Raw genomic sequence first — 26,137 nt, 5'->3', positions numbered from 1 at the left:
ATTGATTTCATTGGTGTTGATTTAAACACACTATCGGCTTAGAATAGCTCCAGCATACAGCAGGAAAGGATTGCCTTAACCCTTATTGTTACTCTTAGCTATCTAATATAATGATAATGAATTTTGAAGTTGTCATAAATTATTTGAAATGTTTTCTGCTTTCACACATAAGTTTGGATGTTTCTATTTTTGATGGTTATGCTGTATAGAAATAAAAATAATTTACAAGTTATTTAAAGTGACTTAACAGAATTAAATGTAAGATTTGGACTGTTATTTTGATCCTCTATTTTCAGCTCTTAAATTGGGGGTAGTGATATAGATTTTTGTTGTTGTTTGCTAATTTTCTCAATTATTGGTTAAGTTTCTTCTGTGTGTGGTTGTCTTTATTTTTGATGATAGTGATTTTATGAACCTGTTGAATAATACATAATTTTAATGCCTTTTAATTGATTAACATTTTTATGATTAGCATTGCATCTATACTATTATTTTCGTGTTTTATATATTTATGAAAAGCATATGAAAAAGTTATTGCCAGGTTTGATCTAGGAATTTGAAAAAATGTTCATTGCAGAATGTATTTACTATCATTTTCATTTGATTTCCTTGAAGAAACATATTATTTGATATTAATTCGAAAAGCATGCTCTTTAATATATTGTAGTTCAGTCAGTAACTTTGCTGGCCTTAGATTTCATGAAATGATTCAAGACTTTGTGAATTAAAATTAGACAGTGCTTAAAAGGGAGTGAGGGAAATTGGCAAAATGCTAAATGGTGTTTATTTTAAAAAAAGTTCTGTCTTGTCTCTTCAAAGCCTAACAATTTAAAAAATAAGGCATTGAGGTAGAGTGGTAGTGCAAGGATTCTTAAGCATTTTTATACCATCAAGCCTTTGGCAATCTACTGAAACCTATGGAACTTTTCTTGGAGTAATTTTTATATTCTAAAGTAGAATGCATATGATTATAAAGGAAACCAATTATATTGAAGTAGATATCTTTTTTTTAATTCATAGATCTTAAGCTACAAGCTTTTTGATAGTGAAGAGAATTGTGAGCCAAGAGATGCAGGTTCTAGATCTGGCTTAGATATCAACTAATTATCTGGTTTTAGATGCATATTATCATATTTCTGAGCCCCAATTTCCCTATGTTTGACTGAACTATGATGTATACCAAAAGTGAGATCATCATAGATTCTTACATTAGGAAAGAATCTTAGAAAACATTGACAAGTAATCATTTCTCCCTCTAATCAACTTCCATTAAGATGGCTCTCAATTTTAATGTTCAAATAAGTGAAATAAATTTATAGGCCTGTAGAAATACTTTAGAGGTACTTTAAGATTTTATTTAGTTATTTCAGTCGTGTCTGACTCTTTATGATCCTTTTTTTGGGGGAGAAGGTCTCGCTGGCAGAGATACTAGAGATACCATTTTCTTTTTTAGTTCGTTTTACAGATGAACTAACTGAGGCAAACAGTGACTTGCCCAGCATCACATAGCTAATAAGTGTTTGAGGCCAGATTTGAACTCGTGAGGTTGAGTCTTCTTGATTCCCAATCCAGTGTTTTATCCATTGTACCATTCTATAATTTACTTTTTCCCCTTTCATTATTATTATTGTAAGTTTTGTTTTTATGGAAATTTTAATAGTGATTGTTCTCAGCAGATACTGGTGATATGATGAGGAAACAGAATAGAAATAGGGGAATGAGTGGGCCAATGAATTTGTATAGAATTAATGATGATTTTAAAATTATTTACCAATTAACATTAGATATATACATCTGGAACCTTAACCTTGCACATATTTGGATTTTCCCAAGGAAAGGATATAATTTATTTCTTACCATATCTAAATATTTCTAAATATTGTGATATTTTAGAAATTTTGAATGTATATGTTAGAATCAGCTCTTGATAATTTTAATCTTTGCATTTTTAGTATGTAATGAAATTATGACCTTGTTGAATACAATAACTTTTCATTCAGGAATGTTTCCTTAATGTTTTTGTTTTCAGTTCTTATGAAGTCATGCATCTTCTATTCCTCTAAGGTATTTCTTCAGCAAACTGTCTTATTCTTTTCATTAGTAAATCAACACTTTGTCCCATAAATGTATCAGATAAAACTCCAGATAAAAGTATCTTCAGACTAAATATAATAAGAATTATTAAAAATCTGTGTTATGGAAATGATGAAATGATTATGAGAGATAATCTTGAAACTTAATCTGCATAACTTGTAAATTGATCTTATATATTAAGAAAACAATCAATTTTGTGAAAAAGTCAACCAAACTAGATGTTTGATTTGTACCCTACACCCTACTCCAAATGTACCCTACCCCTACTCCAAATATTAGATATTTATTAACCATGAATCCAACTTTTTATCACTGATCATTGGTGTTTGTAAAACTGAGCATGTTACTATGTACACATTAAATCTTCTTTCTCTTTCTCCTATTTCTTCCCAAAGTCCAAGAAAAGCACAATTTCTGTAAGTGCTTTGAAACTATTTTAGAAACTTTTTATTAGCTAGTTTATCTCATGACTTCAAATCCGTTTTCTTTAAGCCATTCAGAAAATTATTAGCATCTACAATTTGTAAATAATCTTTAAATTTTAGTAAAGATAAAATTTTACCAAATTAGCCATAGAAAATATTTCATAAAGAGCTGAAATTATCAGGATAACAATATATTTCTACCTACAGTGTGATCCCTATCTCATTACTTGGACAAATTTTCACAGGTTAGTGTTTTTTCTGCAGTCTGACAGTGATTGGCTATGGAAATGTATTTGATAGTTTTCTATTGTTGGGAGTACATTTTATCCCTAAATTCTTTTACTTTATGAAGAACAGTAACATAAAAGAATTGTTCAAAGTCTATAAGTATTCATTAATATCTTTGGTTATATTTACCTTTTGATCCTCATGCTCGTCTTACTTTTGTTCTCCCTATATTGTTTTTAAAAATATGCTTAAGGAAATTTATATAAGCAGTTAACTATAGCATAATTCTCCTACACTGTACTTTATTTTTATTTTTAAAACTTTTTATTTTCAAAACATATGCATGAATAATTTTTCAACATTGGTCCTTGCATAGCCTTGTATTTCATATTTTCCCCTCCTTCTCCTATCCCCTCCCCTAGATGGCAAGCAATCCAATATATGTTATACATGTTAAAATATATGTTAAATCCAATATTACATTATACTTTCTATAGCACTCTCCATCTCTCCCACTTTCATTATAGTGTATAAAAACCCTTTAAAAAGGAATAGACCTTATTTATTTAGGCTAATAGTGATCAAAATTAGGCTTTTTTTTGTGTGTGACATCAGACATTCAGTAAGAAAATTTTTTTCTTATTTATTTGAACTTTGCTATCCTTCAAAACTTTTGCTAGAGCTACTAGAATAATTAATAGTATCATTTCATATCCCTTCTACCCAGCTTCTTTTAGAGGTGATAGCTAATGATGAATATTTTTGAAGCTAACAATGAAATATTTAACAGGTTAAGTAGTTGGTTAGATTGGGAAAAAACAGTGGATTTGTAAAAGCCTCACACTGATTGACTAATATGTTCTGAACAATGAAGTACTTACTAGTTAGTAACACTGCTAGAAGACCAACCCTTAGTTTTTAGAGTACCTCCAAAACATTCTTTTTTCTTCAACTAATTGGTTTTCATTTAACAATTTGTGACTGACCAGAAATGTCTTCATTTCTCCAATCCATTTTTTGTGAAGGGAGCAGGAGAAAGGAATTTAGGGGAAGGATCAGAAAGAATTAATGAATTCTTTTCAGTTGTAAACAATGTTTTTCTAACAAATTTTTAGCAAGAGAAAAGGAAAACTAAAAACCCACTAGAATTTTAAAATCATTCTTAGCAAAGCTTGAAATGCTCCTTGAAAAATGGCTGCTTGAACTTTTTTTAATTAGTTCCATTGCTATAGCTTATTTTATAAATGGGCTGATATATTTAATAACTTTTCTGAGGGTCCACTGAGGCAATTATCCCTCTTATTCTGACCTTGGTATAACTCTGAGAAAACAAAGATAAATATGTGGAAATCCTTTTTAAATAATCTCAGGATATTTTAAGTAATTTTGTAAGCAAAAATCATCGCAGGTAAACCAACTTAGCTCTTTTCTGTTAATACCCTACTGATGCAGAATCCCTTAGAGATTTCTATTCTAACAAACTATCAAATATCATGCTTAATGGATAAAAAATACACAAAGCATGTATCAGTATATGCCTAGAATTTGCAAATATGAATCATTATTGTTGGATTAGCCTTTTGTGAAAGAGTGTTTACCATTTGAAAAATGGTGAGAGAGTGCTTTCAGTGATTTTTGTTGTCTTCACCTTTACTTAATTTTTGAAAAGATCACTTATAATATTTTTATGGTTAAAATATTTTTTCTTGTTTACTTAGGGGAGAGCTAATAATATTCAGATTAGTGTTACATTTCTAGTTTTAAAAATTGAAACTGACTCTCTAATGTATCAATTATAACTCGAATTTATTTTGAAAAAAGCCATACTTTATAAGAGATTTATGACATATTTGTAATGTTTACAACAAAGCAAGTATTTTAATAGTAATAGATGTTTACATTCAATTTTGAATAAAATTTACTTTTAACTGAGTTCATGAAACTAAATACAAACTGATGAGAAAACATAATTCATAGAATATCATAGTTTATATGAAGAATAAAGGAATCATAAGATGGATTGTCTGGAAAACACAACTAAATCAAAGCATAAAATATATAGTGTTAATTATGCTTCTTATGGTGCTAATCATTTTTGAAGGAAAATTATTCTAGATTTTTAACATATTTCAATTTTATCAGTTTTTGATTTGAATTTAGTATTTTTTCCACATATATTTAGAAATGCAATAAGTTTTATTTTAAAATAAACCGGCTAGATAAACTAAACCAGTAGCAGGTTACTAAGTAAAAATAAAATGTTTGTAGAACTGCTGTATTCCAGCAGGGGGCTACCATGCATGCATACAAATTAGTGGTATGTTTATATCTCTTAAGGGGATATTGGAAGAAAAAAAAAAAAAAAGAGGCAAAGGTTAATAAACTTAGGAATTATGTTCAATTTGTTCTATCAGCTTATAGGAAGAAACCAATACTATATATGGTAGATGTCTCTTAAGCATCTATGTAAATATTTTTAATATAATGGAAGAAACTCCAGGTTAACTATGAGAAGAAGCTGAGAAAATTCAAAAAGTGTACTATTAAAGTAATTGTATTGATGTTTGCAAAATTAATACATAAATATTTGTGTATGTGCTTCCATAAACTTTTTTTTCCTATAAAAAGTTCCCGTTTCTCCTAAACATATAGAGGAAGTTAATCACAGGAAACCATAATTTTTTTTATAAAATTTTTCAGCATAAATTTTAGCTTACATTAGATAAGGATGTAAATTAGTGGTTTTCAATTATGCGAACTAACTTATCCTTCCTAAAAATGTTCATTGGCCCAAATAATTGCTACTCCTCTCCACATTCCAATGCAAAGCAATATTTACTTCCATGTAGTAAATACTTAATAAATATTGGTTGAGTTGAATCGTCAAAATTTAATTACAGCTCCCCAATGTAAAATGCCCATTTTCACACTTCACTGGTTAATATCTTAGAATTTAGATTATAAAGTGGAATGGTTGATAGTATTTGTATTAAAATATTTAAAGGATTTATTTAAAAACATAAATTTATAATGCTGTCTTATATGAATTAGAAACTATGACGTAAGGTTACAAGGATAGTATATGGTTTGCGTTGCCTCTCAACTTGACATGAACAAGATATGAAGCAAGTTAAGGCTAGCTGGGAGACATAAAAGTTTAACCAGCGTTGTGTAGGACTTTAGTGCCAAAACATTCACCATTTTGAAGTTGTTGTTTATTTGTCTTTATAATCTGAAAGGTAACATCTTTATTCAATGGATTTGCAAATAAGAGTGACAAGAATTTATTTTTCTCCTTTGTTTACATTTACTTCATTGACAATAATTATATGAAAAGATTTGGAATTTTGGTGGCATTTTTCATTTAAAACTTTTAAAAGTTAAAAATTTGGCTTCAGTTAATTTGGAAAGGATAGTTTGAACTTTGGAAGTTAAATATTTTTAAATATTTTCTGTATCTTGATAAGTAACATCAATTTAATTGGTTTCATATAATTTATATTTTATTAATAAATTATTAATAATCCATTAGATGCTGGAGTATGCTATATTATATCATAGTATTGCAGAGTTGCAACTTATTTGAAGTTTAATCAAAAGAGCTGTTAATTTTGAAAATATTATTTATACATATCAGTGTCATTTTTCCTATATCTCTTTGTCCAGGAATTTAGTAAAATCTTATCATCTTAGACAAATTTCTTTCTTAGTCTTTATGTTTCTAATATTGTATTTAATATTGTTCTTTTATTCTCTTCCTTATTCGTTTTCATTTTCTTATACTTTCTATAGCCACCTCACTTCATTTCCCTTCCCTCTATGTGTTTCATATGGTCTTCAAAGTTTAGAGCAAAGGTATAAAGGGAAGAAGAAACTGAGAAAAATATAATACTGTGATCAGAAACAGAATCTGGAATAACAAGAATTCTTTTGTACTTTTATTAACTAACACTGGAAGAGCTTTGTGTCATTTGTGTTGCTAAGACTGCTCTTACTTGCATGCACAACATGTGGAATAGTAATTTGAAAACTACTTTCAGGCATAGTTTTTTATGTATATTCTCTTTATGCTTGTCATCCATAACCAAACTTTGATTATGTCTGTAGGGTAGAATTAGAAAAATTAACTCCCCTTTATTATTTTATTATTAAAAATCTTTAATAATATTCCTTACATTTTATAAATTAAGATTTTATCCATATATATTTAAAAATATGTTGTAGAATACTTACAAATATTATTTATTATTATTAATGTAAAATATAGTTGATATTCTGCAACAAGGTCCCTGATTTTTTTAAACTTTTTTATCTCATATGAATTATAACAAAATTTGGTAATTAATATATTTTAATATTTGTTTCTTTAGTTTTCATTATATTCTATTTGTATTTTTTCCCACTTCTTTCTTTTTCCATTTCTTACTAGTAAATCCAGTTATAGTTTCTTAATTCATGGCAATCTTAAGCATGTTATTTAACTCTGTAAATGGAAATAAAAATAAAAAGGCCTTATATTCTCTTGATCATACTAGGATCTTCTAAATATGTCATTTTACTTTAGGCTAACTAAGAAATTTTTCATATTGTCACTAAGACTGTTCCATGTTTTAGAAATTTCTGACCTAAAATTGTTAAGCTAAAATATCAGAATTCTCTTTCTCCTTTGAGTTATTTTAATTACATAATACTTTTAAAAAGTTCAAGCCAATGCAATTATTAAATATTCTTATGATCTTTGATCAGCATTTAAAAATTAAACCAAAAAGCAGGTGTGAAAAATATTTAGATAGATCCAAATATATAAAGAAAGCAAAATAAAAATAGCTGAGTTTTGGGAACCAGTAATAATGCTTGTTCTTACAGGTCATTCTAATGGTAGTAAATTGGCTTGTTGTCTGCTTCTCCAAGATTTTAATACCTAATACAATAACATCAATATATGCCTAATAGCAAGTATAAAGTATCTGCTGGTAGTCCATCTCTCATAAAACTGCCTTTAGCTTTAATTCAAATCCATTGATTCCTGTTCTAGTTAAATCTGAAGAACTTAATATGTCTTTTAATCCTTTTATTTTAAGCTGAGATAAAATTAATTTTACTTTGGAATGGTGTAAAGCCAATTAACATGATCTTTAGAGTTATTGAGTAAAGTGCTCCAAACTGTTAAATTTATCTTGACCTCATGGTTGCACTCTCTGACTGCTTTTTAAACGAATTAATCAATATCTCACAGCTCCTTAAATAGCTTAAACTTCTCAAATATTTTACCTATGTTCTATTTAAACAGTAAGCAAAGTGTTTATTCCTGTTAGTATGGCTGTCAAGACAATTATACTAAATTACAGCTAATACACTTTTAGGTAAAGAAGAATATATATGTATGGCAGTTAATTTAATAGAGCAAAGAAGTCTCACATTTTGTTTTCCAGGAATTAAGAAATCTTTTTCATTTGTATTTAATCCAGAAATTTCATCCTGTTCACAACTTAAAACATACACATTTACTATTTTTAACAGTGCAGTGTAGCTTCTGTTTTCCACATAGGGCTATTGGAGGATATTAATTTTCTTACTGTGATAGGGTGATCAACCGTCCTGTCAAGAAAATGAATCTCTGTGTCACCCTTTAGCATGATTAAATGGAGGCTCGTTGCTGTGAGAAAATACCAGATTTTCATGAGACAAATGAAACTGTAGTGAAGAATACTTTTATAGACGTTTTTTCATTTTTAAAATTTTAGAATCTCCTCTTTAACTGTCAGTTTATTTATGGGAAGTCATTATAATTAATTGTATTATTTGCAATATTTTTATTGAGATTAACCCAAGAAGAAAGAGTTGTTCAGTGATTTCATTTTTTTTTTTTTTTTAATTTCAAGAAACAAGAGAAAATGGACCATTGTTAGAATAAAGTCTGGCATGTTTGCAGCATATACAGAGTTGCTAATCAAATAGTCAATACTTTTTTTTTGGGGGGGTCCTCTTTTGGCCATGAAATTTCTTTTATTGAATAAGGAGTCCTTACCTTTTTAGACCTGGATACTGATAAAAAAAAAAATTTATGTATCATGTGTTTGGAGCATAAAGTTAAATACTATGATCATTAGAGCAATATCCATATAAATGTAATAGATAATTTCTGTGTGTATACATATACACATATCTATACTATCAGAAATATGAAATTACTTCAAAAATTTGAAAGAATTAAAATTTCATAATCTCACCATTTAACAAAAAATACCAGTCATTCTTCCTGTTAACTTAGGGATAAAATGTCCAAATTGATTATGTTTTAAAGAATGTCATTAAAATCATTTAGAATTCCCAATTTCTGTATATATGGAGAGTTATGACTAACATATGATTATAATACTCAAACAAAAGGAAACCCGACAAGGAGAAAAAAGTTCAAGTGCCATTGTTTTTTAAATTCTTAAATTCTTACTGGAAGAGGGTGTGTGTGTGTGTGTGTGTGTGTGTGTGTGTGTGTGTGTGTTTTCTTTAAGCAGTAGCCATTGCAGAAGCTGTACTGCTGGGGTCAATGCCTTGCCTATTGATCAGTATCCCTGCAGTCCCTTGCTCTAGCATCTGCTTCATTGGCTTCTTTCAGTGCCTGCTTCAGTACATTAGAATAGAAATCCATAACCAGACTGTGCTCATCCAAGCAGGGGAAGAAACTAAATTAAATGGTATAAAACAATCTTGGATCAGGAGTTTGTGCCAATTCATCTTGATCTAAGATGTCACACCGGGCTCTCTGTCTGAGCACCTGGGCTAGAGGCAGCCATAGTGAAAATAGATGGAGCTGCGATCATTCATTTGTCAGCTCAGGAGCATGGCCGTGGTTAGCAATTCCCTTCTGCAGAGGTCAGCTGACAGAACAATCAGTGCAACTGCCGACTAGAGCTTTCCTTTGAACTATTGTTATGGAGCATGCTTCTTGCTGGGACTGGGGGAGGGGAGCCAGGCTTGCTTCCTGTTTCAAGGATACTATGGAAAGAGTAAAATATTCTATCTCTGTGTATAGATGTAGATAAATAGAGCTCTTACTCCTTGTGTGTGTTCATGTATAGACATAAAACTATTATTAAATGTATGCACTGTGATATAGATGATCAAACTGGTAAATATCACTTCATCTGATGTTAAAGTCCATTTTCATCCTTCTTCCCAGGGAGGCTATTGATTTTTTTTTTTTCTTAGCATGGTTAAGCTTTTAGTTTTTTTTTTTTTTTTCCTCTAGTTGCCATATGACCATCACAACTACCATAGATAGTACTGTATGGATTGGAAATATATGTTGTATAGGTGTGACTCCCTTCCCACCTCTTCATATACACATGCTAATAGCTTTGTTCAGTAGTATTTTCTTTTTAGTAATGACAAAAAATAGAAAATTCTTCAATGTTACACTATCAGCAAATAGATGGCTTTTTTAAAATGCAGTTTTTAAAAGCTTTTTAAAAAAGCATCTTCCTTTTGGCTTTTGAATGGAAATTATATTTAATAAAATAATGTTTATTTTGAACTTGTTAGAATTTACAAATTGATAAACTATTTTAGCTCTGCAGCAACACACACAAAATAGTGTATGTTACTATAGAAGTTATATGTTATGAAAATGTATGCTCATTTTAGTAAGCTTTAAGATTTTTAATGTTTGTTTAAAATCCTTCTTTATGGAATTTGATCATTTTTCAGGACAGTTTTATTCTCTGAGAAATTATTTTGCCTTTCTTCTCTGTATGTACTGTGATGGAGTTAATAATAACCAAAGCTGACAGAATTTCATATCTATTTTTTCAAATTTATTACATGAAACCTTTTGAAATTAGCATTTGATTTTTAAAAAAAATATTACCCATATGTAACAAATATCATAGAATCAGGTAAAAAAATGTCCAGAGTTTATTGTTGACCATTTAATTTTCTTACAATATAGAACAACTTTTTCTCCTTTTTCTCTTCTCTAGTCATATAGATTTAAAGCAACCTTCTCCCATTTATTTCTTTCCTTTCAGTGTGACTTTTGAATTCCTTATCCTCACTCAGTCTAAAACATGTGAAATAGAACAAAGGGATTAGATTCTAAATTCAAGTCATTTAAGATAAACATCTCCTATTTCCATCAGAATTTAGATTTGTTTAATTGATTAGGAAAATAAGTCATCAAATACTAAATTTTGATTAAAAGCTTCACACTAACTTCAGGTACTCTTAGTAATGACTATATTCTTCAAGTTCTTTTCATGAGCATCAAGATTTAGATTGGTATTTGTGTCCTAAGGAAACAGCATCATCTTGGGATGGAGGGCCAGCATTGGACAAAGGAAAATATCAGTTCAATAGTAAATCAGTTCTGATTTATACATGCTATGTGACCATGGGCAAGACATAACTTCTCTGTCCTAGGCAACTCTCACAAACCATAAGTTATAGGAGAGTGGCCCAAATTGCATGAGTAGACGGTGTTCCCTTGTGATATTCCTATATCAGTAATATTAGAGTCTAGCAATTCTCCTTCCCAGTTTCTCTCCCCCCACCCGTTCTAAGAAAAGTTTCATTTAAAGCATTATATGGTCCAATGAGGATCTTGCTTTACATCCATCCTACTAGAATGTCCTGCTACTATATTTCCCTCCTCTACCTCCTACCACTTCCTTTTCCATTTCTTACTCTGGAAAGTATATGGCAATGGCACTGCCCACAGGGATTGTCTCACTTTTGTATTTGTATTCCTAGCATAAACCCTGTATTAGTGACCAGCACATTGGAGATGTTTAATAAATGGATTTTGTTGCTATTCATTTTTTAATTATATGTTTATACAACTTCCTTATAGCTATATTCATACTCCAAACTATGCTCATTTCCTCTGCTTTTTCACTTCTCAGCCTCTTACAATATGACTTGAGTCCCTAAGGATCAACTGAAACTGCTATCATTATGACAAATCATGACCTCTGTATTGTTAACTCCAATGGCCTTTTTGAAGTCTTCATCGTTCTTGTCTTTTCCGGTATCTGACATTATATATTACCTCATCCCCTGAATATTCTCTTTATATTTTTGTTACTTTTCTCTCTCTTGATTTTCCTTCTAACTTCCTGACCAACTCATCTCATTATTCTGTGCAAGATTATTATCTGTGATTTACTCTCTGTGTGTGTTCATACATCTAAAGGCTGTTTTTGACTCCCTTCTCTTGCACTATTCTCTGTTGTAGTAATCTCATTCGTTCCCATGGTTCAGTCATCATCTCTGTAAGGCAATGTGTGGGACATTGTTGAAAGAGCAATTATTGGACTAGAGTCCAAGATTCTGGGTTCAAATCTCTTCCTTTGATATTACCTACCTGATCTTGTACTATCATTTAATCTCCTTTGGCCTCAGATGCCTCATCTGTAAAATGAGAAGTGTATACTATATGACCTCTGATGTCTTTTCAGCTTTTGGTTTATCATTTTTAATATAGATGACTTTCAAATCTATATATCCAGCTTATCTCTTTTGAATTTATTAAAATCTTCCCATTACCTAATCTCTGATTGCCCATTTTGATGTTCCAATGCCATGTCAACCCTAATATATCTAAAATAGAACTCATTTATCTTTTTCCCTCAAATCTATCCATTGTTGAGGACACCACTATTTTCCCCAATCCAGTTTACAATTAAATCATATTCTACTCTTCCCTATCATTCCTTAGACATAAACCAGTATTCTCTTACATTCATTCTTTTTCTCTTCCCATACCCTCTATCCTAATTCTACTTTTTATCATCCACTTACCTAACTTCTCCTTAAATCCATCCTCTGCCCTTTTTATTCTACTCTTTAAAAAACTGCCAAATTAATATTCTGAAAACGTGTCTGACTCTATCACTTCCTTTCAAAAGCTTGTGTCCTCCATCTTATTTCTGAGGTAAGCTATAAAGTCTTCCTTCCCAACCTGGTTCCCACTCATATTTTCATACTATGAATTCTTCTTCTTCACCTGTGCTACAGTGTATTTCAACCAAACCAGGCAACTTGATGTCCTCTGTTTAGGACATTTGGTCTCCTGACTCCTTGCCTTTGCACAGGTCTGAAGTGATCTACCTCATTATCTCAGCTTTTTGGAACTTTAGGATTCAGCTCAAGTACCATCTCCTAAAAGAAATGATCTTTTTCATTGCTGCCACATTCTTTTGAATTTATTCTGTATATATTTTATTTGGATTAATCTATGTATATGTTGTACAATGTAAGCTTCTTGAGTGAAAGGATTGTTTTCATTTTGTCTTTGAATCATGAAAATGGTTTCTGACACATAGTAGATGCTTAATACATTCTTGTTGAAGCCTGTTGAATTGAGGAAGTACTGTTGTTATTTTTATTATGTAGGTCTTAACTAACCAGAAACTGTGAATGTCTCCAACAATTTGTCTCTCCCTTGCTTCTCTCCCACCCTTTCCTCCTCATTTCCCTCCTTTCCTCCTCTTCTCTCTCTTCCTTCCTCCTCTCCCTCCCTCCATTCCTTCCCTCCTGTGCTTCCTTCCTTCCTCCCTTACTTCCCCTTCCCACAAATGGCATTTGGCATTTTCCATATGTCCCAGATAGTTCAAAGGAAAGAATGAAGTCAGTCTTTCAGGTCCCAACTAAAATCTACCTTCCTTAGGAAAACTTTTCTATTGCATATAAATTATATGTACATATATTCTTTTGCTTTTTATCTCCCCCTTTAGATCATTTGCTTCTTCCAGACAAAAAATGTTTTTTTACTTTCTTTGTATCCTCATAGCACCTTTCACAAAGAAAGTATTTAATGATACTTATTGACTCACTGGGTGGTTTTGAGAATGTTGGTGCCTTCAACAAAAATAATTCAATAAACAATCCATTAAAATTTTTTTAATTGCTATTATGTGCCTGGCTAAGTAAAGCATTGGGGATATAATTAACAAACAAGAAAGAAAGTCCCTCAATGACTTTAACAATCTAAAGACTGTACATAAAAGTAGGTAGGAAAGTGGAATAGTGGGAGAACCAAGGAGTATGTATGGTATGTTGTTGCTTGGGATTGAAAACAGGATGAGCAGAAGATGGAAAGTGATCTGAGTCTGATTTCAGCCCTCTATAAAGGAAGACATTAGGATGACTTTGGTACTTGGCCTTCTTGGAATAGGGAAAGGAGGTTGAGGAGAGTAAAATCAGTCAAATTTTGAGTCAGCAGCATGGTGCTGAGTTTAAAAGTCATGAGCTTATCTTGGGAGAGTCATCTTGTTCATTGAAGTTGAAATTGAACAGAATAGCCATAGAGTGAGATGCAATGAAGGAGTGAGATGCAATGAGGAAGTGAGAAAGAGGAGAGAGCAAGGGTAATTAAGATATCTACAGGACATCCAATTCTAAATATCCAAGAGTCAGTTGGAAATATGAGGCTGGAGATCAGGAGACAAGTTAGGACTGGACAAGTGATCAAAGAATCATCTGTATAGAATTAATAGTTGAATCCATGGTGAGTTCAAGTGAAGTAGTATATAGTGAGAAGAGATTACAAAACTGAGCTTTAGGGGTCCTCTACTCTTAATGGGCTTGATAGGGATCAAGATCCAGCAAGAGTGATTTAGGAAGAATGGGTCAGATAAGTAGGAGGAGAACCAGGGAAGAACAGTGTTATGAAATCCCAGAGAAGAAGATAAGAGCATGGTCAGTGTGTCAAAGGCATGCAATCAGTACAAATGAGGAATGAGAAAAGGCCCTTAGATTTGACTGGTGAGCTCTAATTATATATAAACCAATTATAATATCATTCACTTTCTGCCTCCATTCACCTTTGTAGAAATGTTTTCTACCATGCTTCTCCTCTATAGTTACTCAATTTCCTTATATGAACATATCTTCTTAATTAGTATTATTTTGTATCACCCTATTTCCTTTGCTGTTCTTTTATACAAAATCCTATCCCCCAAATTTCAATGGTAGTTTTTGTAACATATTTGTTTACCTCACATTAGTTATTCTAGTTCATTTGGAATTTTTTTCCAGCTTTCTCTCTCTCTCTCTCTCTTTCTGTGTGTGTGTGTGTGTGTGTGTGTGTGTGTGTGTGTGTGTGTGTGTGTGTATTTGAAAATAAAGGCTTAATTACTTTCTCCTTCTTGAATTCTGGTGGCCTATGGATTTCTGGACATTTCTTTTCTATTGTTATTCATCTTTCTATTTTTTAATTACTCTGATATCTTCGTTGGTGGTTTTACACAGTTTTCACCATCCTCTTTCTTTTTCTAATTCATAGCCTTTTTGATTTTGAAACCATAGCTCTTCTCTGTCCTTGCAAAATCCACATATTTTGAAGAACAATGTTCTTTTTTTTTTTAACATACATTAATTCTTGAATATTTACAAGATATCTATTTCTATTATTGAATTTATCATTGTTAGAGAGCATAGAGACTATAGTGGTTTTGGAACTAGGAAGTATCATACTTTTTCCTAACCTCTGGAAATGTCACAATTTTAGACTTTGAGCATGGGAAAGGGATCCTCAGCAGCCATCAAAATCAACCCATATTTTTGGGGGGAACTCTCCCCCGTAACATCCTCATATAAATAACATTTCTCTAGCCTTTTTTTCTATTTACATATAATTTTTCTAAGCTTCAGTTTCCTCATCAATAAAATGAAGAAACCAAAGTTTATAATTTTTCAAGCCCCTTTTTCTTAAAAAGTTCAGATCCTATTATATAGAGTTTGCTTGAAATTTTAGTGCAGAAACTGCACTAAGACTTTTGGAACACTATATATAGCCTAATTTGTATCTTTTCTTTGAGCTATACTCATATACACAAACAAAAAATATGTATAAATATATCATATGTTAAACTTGTGCTTAATTAATCATGAAAATACAAATTAAAAATTTCAAATAAAATTTATTATTTTTGACGTTCGAGTTGGAGAGATCTTTGGATTTTGCTTAGAGAGAGGGGTGTTGTGTGTGTGTGTGTGTTATTTTGATATGTGCTCATTAATATATATTTCTTATTTCAGGGTGTCTATCATCAGGTCTCCCACACATGAAGAAAATATCCACATCATATGAAGAAAGACGTAAACAAGCTACAGCTATTGTTTTATTAGGAGTTATAGGAGCCGAATTTGGTGCAGAAATTGAACCTCCGAAATTGTTGACAAGACCTCGAAGTTCCAGCCAAATTCCCGAAGGGTTTGGTTTGACCAGTGGTGGATCCAACTATTCATTAGCCAGACATACTTGTAAGTATTTTTTTTTCTTTTCTAAATACAGTCATTGTTTGGTGTTAAAACCATAGTTTAAAAAAAAAAAAATTCTCTTTTCCACCATATTTACATTAAAGTAAGAAAATATCCAATGCATTATATGTCATGTTTGCAAACTGTAGTGGTTAAAACACGAGTTTTTTTTTTTTTTTTTTTTTTTTTTAATTTCTGTATTCTAAATTTAAATGTCAGTGCAACAGAAAGTAAATTTATAATTCTTGGGCTTGTTATTATATTGTAGTAGATCAAGTGTTAGGATCTAGATTCAAAAAGTTTTAATTTCAAAGTTCATCTCTGACCCTCTTTAGCTCTGTGGCCGTTAGCAAAACACTTTACCTCACTGAATTTCAGTTTCTTCAATTGCAAAATGTAGGGATTCAATTAGATGATCTCTTAGTTCTCTTCTTTACATCTGTGATCTTACACGATGAAAGGTTCTCTTACAACAGCTGGATTCTGAGCTTTGTTCACATTCTTTGTCTATATCATCAGACTGAGATTTTATCAAAGCCTATTCTACATTACAGTCCACAACTTTATTGACTAAAATAATTTTTGGAAAAAAGATTCCAACAACTTTGAATTTATTTAATCTGTACTGTATTGTCAGGTTATACAAAAGAATTAATAAAATGTTATTGAGATTCACTATGGGAAACTACTACATAATTGAAACCATGTTGTAAACAAGGTGTTTTTAGCCATACTCAACATCTTTATGTAAAGCCCTTATCAATGCCACCTTGTACTTAATTCTGATAGGCAACTAAAGTTATATTTACTTCATTTCTCCATTTCCTGTGAGCTTCCCATCTCTTGTTCTGGGAAGAATAACCAAATTAAATCATAACAATCATTCTTGGAAAAGAATGCCTAATGTCTCAATATTATAAGTCTCATTACTATACTCATCATTCCTGTTACTGCCTGGACAAAAGCACTCCTCTACCATCCTATATATTTTTTCTATTAAAATATAAGCCTCTTGATGTGAGAGAACGCTTTCTTTCGTGTTTGTATCTCCAATACTTAGAATCAGACACACAGCTAGTGTTTAAAAAATGCTTTTTAAATTCATTTATTTGTTGCCAATCTCACTATTCTGAAATGATTTTTTCATCCTTTCCAAAGTCCAATTCTCTTATTCATCAAAGGCTTAATCAAAATTTACTTTCACAAATTTTTGTATGATGCTACTATACTCGTTGTAGCCTTGTCAGCACCTTTTAGGTATACTCTTTGTTGCTATATATTAGTTTGTTTTAACTTGAATAAAAGAATTTTGAAAAAGAAAGGGACTTCTGAGATTGTTCTATTCTGTTCCTCTTTACAGAATTGTATTTGTTTCTTGACGGATGGGTGAGATGGAAGGAAGGTGGGTTAGATGTAGGTTTGTTTAGTCTCCTTGATAAAGAATAAATTCTATTGAATTGACTCAAATTTATGAAAATACAAGCCATTCTCCAATTGATAAATGGTCAAAGAGTATGAACAATTTTCAGATGAAGAAATTAAAACCATTTATCGTCATAGGAAAAAATGCTCTAAATCACTATTGATTAGAGAAATGCAAATTAATACAATTCTGAGGTACCACTACACACCTCTCACATTGGCTAAGATGACAGGAAATAATATTGATAAATGTTGGAAGGGATGATAATTGTTGGTGGAGTTGTGAACTGGTTCAACCAATTCTGGAGAGCAATTTGGAACTATGCCCAAAGGACTGTAAAACTATGCATACCTGTTAAGGACCACACCTAAATGTGAAGGGATAGGTCGATTCTCCAAAAGTCCCCACAGCTGTGAATCATAACAATCCTGAAGGAATTGCAAATCAGCATTTACTGACACAATGTTGCTTGTGGATTGGGAATGAAATAAATTGGAGGCAAGAGGGAAGAGGAGGGAGATCAGAGAATCCAACTGCCTCTCAGTCCTCTTGTGTCATTATTATCCTCTCACATGAAGAAATCCATTCTATATGTCTGAATTAGACCTCCAGCAGTTGCTGGCAGGTGGCTCCGGTATGACAACACATACCTTTTGATCCAGCAGTGTCTCTACTGGGCCTATATCCCAAAGAGATCTTAAGGAGGGATACACATGTGCAGAAATGTTTGTGGCAGCCCTTTTTGTAGTGGCAAGAAACTGGAAACTGAGTGGATGCCCATCAACTGGAGAATGGCTGAATAAGTTATAGTATATGAATGTTATGGAATATTATTGTTCTGTAAGAAATGATCAGCAGGATGATTTCAAAGAGTCCTAGAGAAACTTCATGGACTGATGCTAAGAGAAATGAATAGAACCAGGAGATCATCGTACATGGCAACAGCAAGATTATATGACAGTTAATTCTGTTGGACATGGCTCTTTTCAACAGTGAGATGATTGAGGCCAGTTCTGATGATCTTGTGATGAAGAGACCCATCTGAGCCCAGAGAGAGGACTGTGGGAACCGAGTATAGATCACAACATAGGATTTTCACCTTTTTTGTTGTTTGCTTGCTTTTTTTCTTTCACATTTTTTTTTCCTTTTTGATCTGATTTTTCTTGTGCAATATGATATAGATGGAAATATGTAAAGAAGAAATGCACAAGTTTAACCTATATTGGATTATTTGCCATCTAGGAGAAAAGATAGAGGCAAGGGAGAGAGAAAAATTTGGAACATAAAATTTTACAAGGGTGAATGTTGAAAACTATCTTTGCATATATTTTGAAAATAAAAAGCTATTCTTTTAAAAAGAATAAAGTGTACTTAGAAGAGTTTTGTAAGGAAAAATTAAATATTTTCTGGATTCTCCTTAGAGTAGTAGTCATTAGATTTTAAGTCCCTGGAGAGTAAGAACTGGTTTTTTTTTTGTCTCTTGTAAATCACCAAACATTTAGCATAATACCTGACTCATAACAGACACTAAAAATGTTTATTGAGTTGATATTTCAGTGAATTTGTGCTTTTGTCAGTATGTTTCTCTCTTTAACAGGGCTGATCTAAATTTTTCACAGCTGTGTAATTATTGGCTATATTCGCCCATAAATTCTCCTTTGAGAATTTACCCAGTGCGTTAAAATCCTTCTAGATCTTTTAATATTCTATCTGTAATAACAGATACATGGGCTTTTACTTTATATTCCTTGTTCTCACTATATGTTAGTTCATTTCCTTTTTTAGACTGATAGTTACTAATTACATCTCTTGACCTACTTTTAATAATATATAATAGCCAAATTGTACTTACCTCTCTCTTTCACACACACACACACACACACACACACACACCTTTATTGGAATTTCTGATTCTTTGGAGATTGTAGTGTGCCATGATTTATAGCCATATAGCATCACTGTTGTAAATATTAGGGCATGAAATTTGAAGATATGTTTGCCAAAGGTGTTTCCTTTTGTCTACAAAGGAAAGAGCAATTTCCTAGGGCTTCCTTCTCTCCCCACTGCCCAGTATGCACCTATTTATGAACAACATTGTACTAACCATATCATTTCAATAATTCAATAAACATTTATCAAGCATTGGCTGTATGCTAGACCTAGTTGATATAAAGACCAAAATAAAACTGTTCCCTACTCTAATGGAACATATATTCTACTGGAGTGATATATACACACAGTAATAAACATTTGTTGTTGTTTCTTCTCAGTTTTTAAGGAGAACCGATGGTAATTCTTAGGGTGTGATGTCTTGACTTGTAAGTGAATTGGATTTAAGTAAGGCAGGGTTCTGTAAAGTCATAAGCCCCACCCTCTCTAGAGTCATCTGAACCCAGTGGCTTGCCATAGGTCAGGACAACTGGAGATAACTCCAGATCAGTAGATATTTAGTAATTTCAAAAGAGAAAAATTCTACAAACTAAAAGAATCAAGAAAGGCTTTGTTTCAAGGATGTTTTGAAGGAAGAATTCATGAAAGTAGAATTATGGAAGGAATGCACCAGAGAAATGGAAGACTACCTTTTCAAAGACACAAATGTGAGAGACGGAATATTATGTACAGAAAAGCTAAATGGTCATTATGACTAGAATGGAGAATGGTGAAGGAACATATAACTGTAAAAGTAAATGAGACCCAGAATGTAGAGGACCCTAAATATCAAGCTGTGAATTTTGTACTATATTCTAGAGATGTAGAAAACCATTGAAGATTTTTGAATCAAATAGTGACAGCTGGATCTGGCTTTTGGAGTCTTAATAAATCAATTTTTTGAAGGGTGGCCTGACAAGCTGGAGAGTGACTAACTAGATGAAGAGGTACCAAGTAACTCAAGTAAGAGGTCATGAGGATGTCAGCTAGGATACAGGCTACATGAATAGAATGAAAAGTTGTATGAGAAAGATCAAATTGCAGAATACAATTGGACCTCCTCAATGAGATTCATGGCTACTGAAATCTCATTCCAGTATTGAAAATTATAGTTTAATGATAGTAGTATTGTGTTGCTATGAAATATTTAAGCTTCAAAATGTTAAATTTAGTTACTTCTCTTTATTAATCTCTTTTGCTGTTTATTTATTCAATTGATACCCACTAACTATGGCTGAAGGATTTCCTAGACTGTTCTCTGCACTGTCTTCTATTCTCCTTTGTCAACTCCCATTGTTTTAATTTTCATTAATATGCAGGTGACTCCCATATCTACATATCCAGCCCTAGCCTTTCTCTTGATCTTTTGTCTATTCTTACATCACCAACTGCCTTTTAGATATCTCAAACTATAGATTTCTCATAGTTATTTCAAACTTAATATAGTTTCAACTTTCAAATCATCTTGTTAAAATTTTGGTCTGATCATGCTTACTTTTCTACTCACATTCCAGTGACCAAGAGGTCACTGTCACTTGAACACTAATCCTTTCCACAGACTTTATTTAGTAGTAGATGAGACATTTCCCTCCTCCATGCAAATTTTTCGACATTGACCTTTTGAAAACCTTCTGTTCCAAATTTTCCCCTCCTTCCCCCATCCCTGTGCAGACCGAGTTAGCTCCCTGTTAACCTCAGGATCAGCCAGACTCAGTATCAGTAAAAGTCCTTGGTCTTTAGGGAGAAAAGTAAAGGAGATGGACGAAACTCCAGGAGTCTCGCCACCAACCTCCTCTCTCCTCGTCTTTCTCCTTCAAAGTGACTCTAGCTTGTCTTATCTACCCCTTAATCCCTCCTACAATTAATTATCTGTATACATCAAGAGATCTAGCCAGCACAGAATAGTGAGAAGGGCCATTTTCCAAGCATATGCTAATAGAATATTGTCCAATAGGTAATTAGCATTAAGTGCTTGGTTGTCTGATTCCAGTGCACCTATCAGAGTTTCAGCCCTTTACACATCCCCTCCCTAGATGACAGATAGTCCAATATATGTTAAATATGTTAAATCCAATACATGTATGCATATTTATACAGTAATCTTGCTACACAAGAAAAATCTGATCAAGAAGGGGGCGGGGGGGGGGGGGGGAAACCTGAGAAAGAAAACAAAAATGCAAGCAAACAACAACAGAAAAAGTGAGAATGCTATGTTGTGGTCCACACTCAGTTTCCATAAGTTCTCTTTCTGGGTATAGATGGCTCTCTTCATCACTGAACAATTGGAACTAGTCTGAATTATCTCATTATTGAAGAGAGCCACGTTCATCAGAATTAATCGTCGTATATTCTTGTTGTTGCCATGTTTAATGATTTTCTGATTCTGCTCATTTCATTTAGCATCAGTTCTCCACATCTCTCTGAAATTATCCTGTTGGTTGTTTCTTACAGAACAATAATATTCCACAACATTCATATGCCACAATTTATTCAGCCATTCTCCAATTGATGGGCATCCTCCAGTTTCTTGCCACTACAAAGAAGGCTACCACAAACATTTTTGCACATGTGGGTCCCTTCTCTTCTTTAATATTTCTTTGGGATATGTGTTACTACTAAGTAACACTGCTAGATCAAAAGGTATACACAGTTTGATAACTTTGTGAGCGTAGTACCAAATTGCTCTCCAGAATGGTAGGATCCATTCACAGTTCTACCAACAACGTATTAGTATTTCAATTTTCCCACATCTCCTCCAACATTCATCATTATCTTATCCTGTCATCTTAGATAATCTAACAGGTGTGTAGTTATCCCTCATTTCTTTTGAAACAATTGGATTACTTTCCATTTACACCATAAACACACACACACACACACACACACACACACAAACACACAGTGATATATAGATATACACACACGTAATCCCACTTAGCACAAGTTGTGACATGCTTGTATGGGTTTTGTGTGTATTTGGGGCAGGGGAGTCATCTAGTTCATACCCTTTGCATTTCAGAAAAGAAAACTGAGGGCCCAGAGAGGCTGAACAACTTTGCCAAGAGTATTTAAGTAATTTGCTTGTTGGGGCAGAAATTACAGTCAGGGCACCAGATTCCAAATCCAGTGATTTTTCTATTGTACCTTGCCAACTCCTCAAATCTTCTCTACCAGTTTTTTCTGGGCTGAAAACATTTTGCAGAGAATTAGATCCAGCAGTAATAGTGAGATGCTGAGTAGCAGAGGTGAAGGAATCAAAAAATATCAATAGCAGTTCACAACTTAGTAGCTTATATCTATAATCATGGAAATCTAGTGGCATAAAATTCATTTGATTCAGCAGATAAATTTATTGTAAGATTATATAGTGCAAAGAGCAATGAACTTAGGGTCAGAATTTTAGTTCTCCTACTGATGTTTACCAGTTCTGTGGTGCTGACAGATCATTTCATTGTGGAGGGAAATCAATCTGGACATCCCTTCCCTTTCCCTGAACATTGATATTACCAGATAGAGATGAAGAGAAATCAATCATGAGAAACAGATTATAATAAATTTATTATTTATATTCATATTTATATATTTATGGTTTTTTATCATTCATTATAATAAATTATAATAAAATTTCTGCTGAATTTGTCACACAAAGGAGAAGGTAAAAAATTCATATTAAACAGTTGAAATTTTTAAACCTGCATTCAACTGATAATATTTTTTAACTGGTGAGAAAGCTAACTGAACTCTGATTAATTCATAGGATCATAAATTTAGAGCTAGAACAGCTAGAAAGTTAGTTCATTGGACATCTGTATGTGAAGAGAGGTCCAGTTTGAATAAACAACTTTCCTGTGTTCACAAAGTAGATATGATTTTCTATGAAATTTATTGTGTTATATGTTTTATTTGGTATCAGCTTGCCTGTACATGGTAATTAAATGATTGTAAAATTATGAAGTACTTGATGTCATACAAATGATGAAATCTGATCCAATATTGCCAGAATAATCATCTATACATACAGATATGTTTGTCAGTCTGATGATCAGAAATCTTCAGTTACTCCCTGTTGCTCTACTGAGTTAAGGGCAGACTCTTTTGTCTAGCATTCAGAGCCTTTCAAGTCCCATTCTCTCTTTTCAGCCTTATCTCTCATTATTCCCTTCTATGTATTATATGTTCCAGAAGACTGAACAATTTCTGTCCCCTAAACTCACAGTATTTTTTAATAATTCTTCATCTTTTCTCATCTTATGTCTTTTTTGTAATTCACTCTGTTCTTTGCCTATTGAATGCCTATTCAATGCCTATTCCTTAAAGCCTCCTCAAATGCCATATCCTTCAAGAAAATTTTCTGTATCTCTTGCTAAGAAAGGGGTTCTTCTCTCAAACTCTATATGGGATTTTATTTCCTAATTTTTTTATGCATGTCATATTTAGTATTATTATAACTATCATTATTTAAAGGAATTTGGAGTAATTTAGCATAAAAATTGAGTGTCCTATCTTTACTATTGCCAAATTGTCTTCACCTCCAAATATTATAACTATCTATGTTCTTGTTTTATCCCTCAACTTCAAGCTGTTTGAAGTCAGGGACTTTCTCCTTTGTTAAATTTGTATCTCCTTCAGTATTTGACAATAGTAAATTCTTCATGAGTTGGTTTGTATTATATTTGTGTTGAAGATAAAATATTAATAACAGCATTCAAATATCTCAAGGGTTATTATAAAAATGTTGGCAAATAACTGTTCTCTGATTCCATACAAGATAGACTGGGATGATAGGCTTAATCTGTCGATCGAGAGAGTTAAGTTCACTATGAATGTACTTTCTGACAATGGAATTTATAAAATATTAGAGAACTGGAATGGAGAAAATTATGGAATCCTGTGGGGTTTTTGGACTTTTTTTAGTGTTATTGTTAGCTTTTGTTACAAATCATAGGAATTCTTATTTATAGTCTTATAAAGAAAAAACATTTAAAGAAAAACTATTTAATTTGAGCAAATTTAAATGAAATGAACATTCTGTTTTAAGCATATGTATTCCACATCCCTGATTCCCTCTACTGAGAGGAAGGAGGTATGGTTCATCATCACTTTTTAAGACCAAGATTGATCATTAATTACTTTGTAAAAATCAGTTACTTTTTGGTAAAATTCAGTTATGTTTTCATCTTTTAGCCATTATGCTGGTTCTGTTTATTTCATTCTGTATAAGTTCATATAAATCATTTCATTATTTTCTGATTTCTTTACATTTGTCATTTCTTCTAACACAAAAATATTTTCACTTGCAAAGCCACAATTATTCAACGATCCTATAATTGATCCATTTCCTTTATTTCCAGTTTTATACTGTAATATTGCAATATTTTTTAATAGTGTAGACCCTCCTGTTTATTAGATAAATTATGAAATAGTACAAAAAGACATTACTTCCTTCTGCTGCCTTCTAAGGTACCTACATGAAAGGCAACTATCTTTTTCACTAAGCTTTTTTCACATTAAATTCAGGCACAGATATCTCTTCCCCAAAAGTTTTAGTTAGTTTCAGTGTGAATTATTGGTTATTCTCTGCTTTACAAAGTTGGGAGTTTGGGTTTATTTTTTGTTGTTCCGAGGAAGTTTCATTTTGTGTTCTCTCTCTCTCTCTCTCTCTCTCGCTCTCGCTCTCTGTCTCTCTCTTGCTCTCTCTCTGTCTTTTTCTCCTCCCTCCCTCTCTTCCTTCCTTCCTTCCTTCTGTCTGTCTTCCTTCTCATTTATCTGTCTTTCTTGCCACTATTTTCATTTTGGCTTTTCAAAGCTGCCTACGCCATACCTTCACTGATATATGCCAGTCTCGTTCTTTTGCTTCTCTCGTTCCCAGTAATCTGAAGCTATGCCATATGTTTCATATCATGCTTCGGTGCATCTTTAAAGCATGTTTTCTACTCCTCTTCCTTGTGTTCCCCCTACATGAGCTTGTCATAGAACAGCTGTTTCTGCATCCTGTTATAATTCATTCTCCATACATGTCCAACTCAATGGACTTGTATCATGTTGGATATCTTTTCATTGTACAGCTATTATATTTCAGTTTGTTAGTGTTCTGCTGTTTTTATGTACTAAAGACTATATGAAATTATTAAAATGACTTTTAAAAATCCTGTCGTGCTAATAGTCATTGTAGTTTTAAACCTCCAAGACATAAAAGAGCTTAAATCATAGTGTGGCTTTATAGAATGTTTTTTGGTATGGAAAATGATATTATTTTGGTAGTAGGCTCTATGCCAGCTTTCCAAAGATTGTCTTACCCAGCTTTATTCAGTTTTCATTGTTCCTATTATCCTTGACACTGTTGCCTACTAGAATAATGAGATAGCTTTTAGTTTAGTATTGCCAACAAAAATCTTCATTTTACTGGTATAGGTTGGTTAATGATTTCTGTCATTTCTGAAGTGACATCAGTACATAGAACTCTGTCAGCTAAACAATAGCTCTTGCTCATTTACATATATTGATGTATAACTATGTTCCTTTATGCTTCAGAAGCATGTACGAGAACTTTTTTCATTATGTCTAGATTTTAAATATGATTGTTTCAATAAATGTAGAAAAACTTTTAACAAAATACAGTGTGCATGCTTCTTGTAACAAAGAGAACTAGAAAGTATGGGAATGAGCAGAGCTTTCCTTAAAGTTATAGTTAGTATCTCTCTAAGACAAAGAGCAAGCATCTGTAATGGAATTAAGCTCACCTTTCTAGTAAGATCAAGGGTTAAATAGGGATGCCTGT

General features: G+C 32.3%; 1 protein-coding gene across 6 annotated transcripts in view; it reads left to right on the top strand.

Moving 5' to 3' along the window:
- The window catches only part of WDR7 (WD repeat domain 7), a 506,900-nt gene that overhangs the window by 226,492 nt on the left and 254,271 nt on the right, over positions 1–26,137 (top strand). For all 6 annotated transcript variants that reach the window (XR_004230845.1, XR_004230846.1, XR_004230847.1 and 3 more), the window contains one exon: positions 15,786–16,010. Coding sequence is in view for 3 of the 6 variants with exons in the window: in XM_031945925.1 (XP_031801785.1) it covers positions 15,786–16,010 (225 nt within the window). In the remaining 3 variants the exon portion in view is untranslated. The remainder of the gene's footprint in view (positions 1–15,785; positions 16,011–26,137) is intronic.

The sequence above is a fragment of the Sarcophilus harrisii genome, chromosome 1 (genome assembly GCF_902635505.1).
Source record: "Sarcophilus harrisii chromosome 1, mSarHar1.11, whole genome shotgun sequence".
Taxonomy (NCBI): domain Eukaryota; kingdom Metazoa; phylum Chordata; class Mammalia; order Dasyuromorphia; family Dasyuridae; genus Sarcophilus; species Sarcophilus harrisii.
The sequence above is the reverse complement of the archived record's forward strand: the minus strand, read 5'-3'. Positions and strand labels throughout refer to the sequence as shown.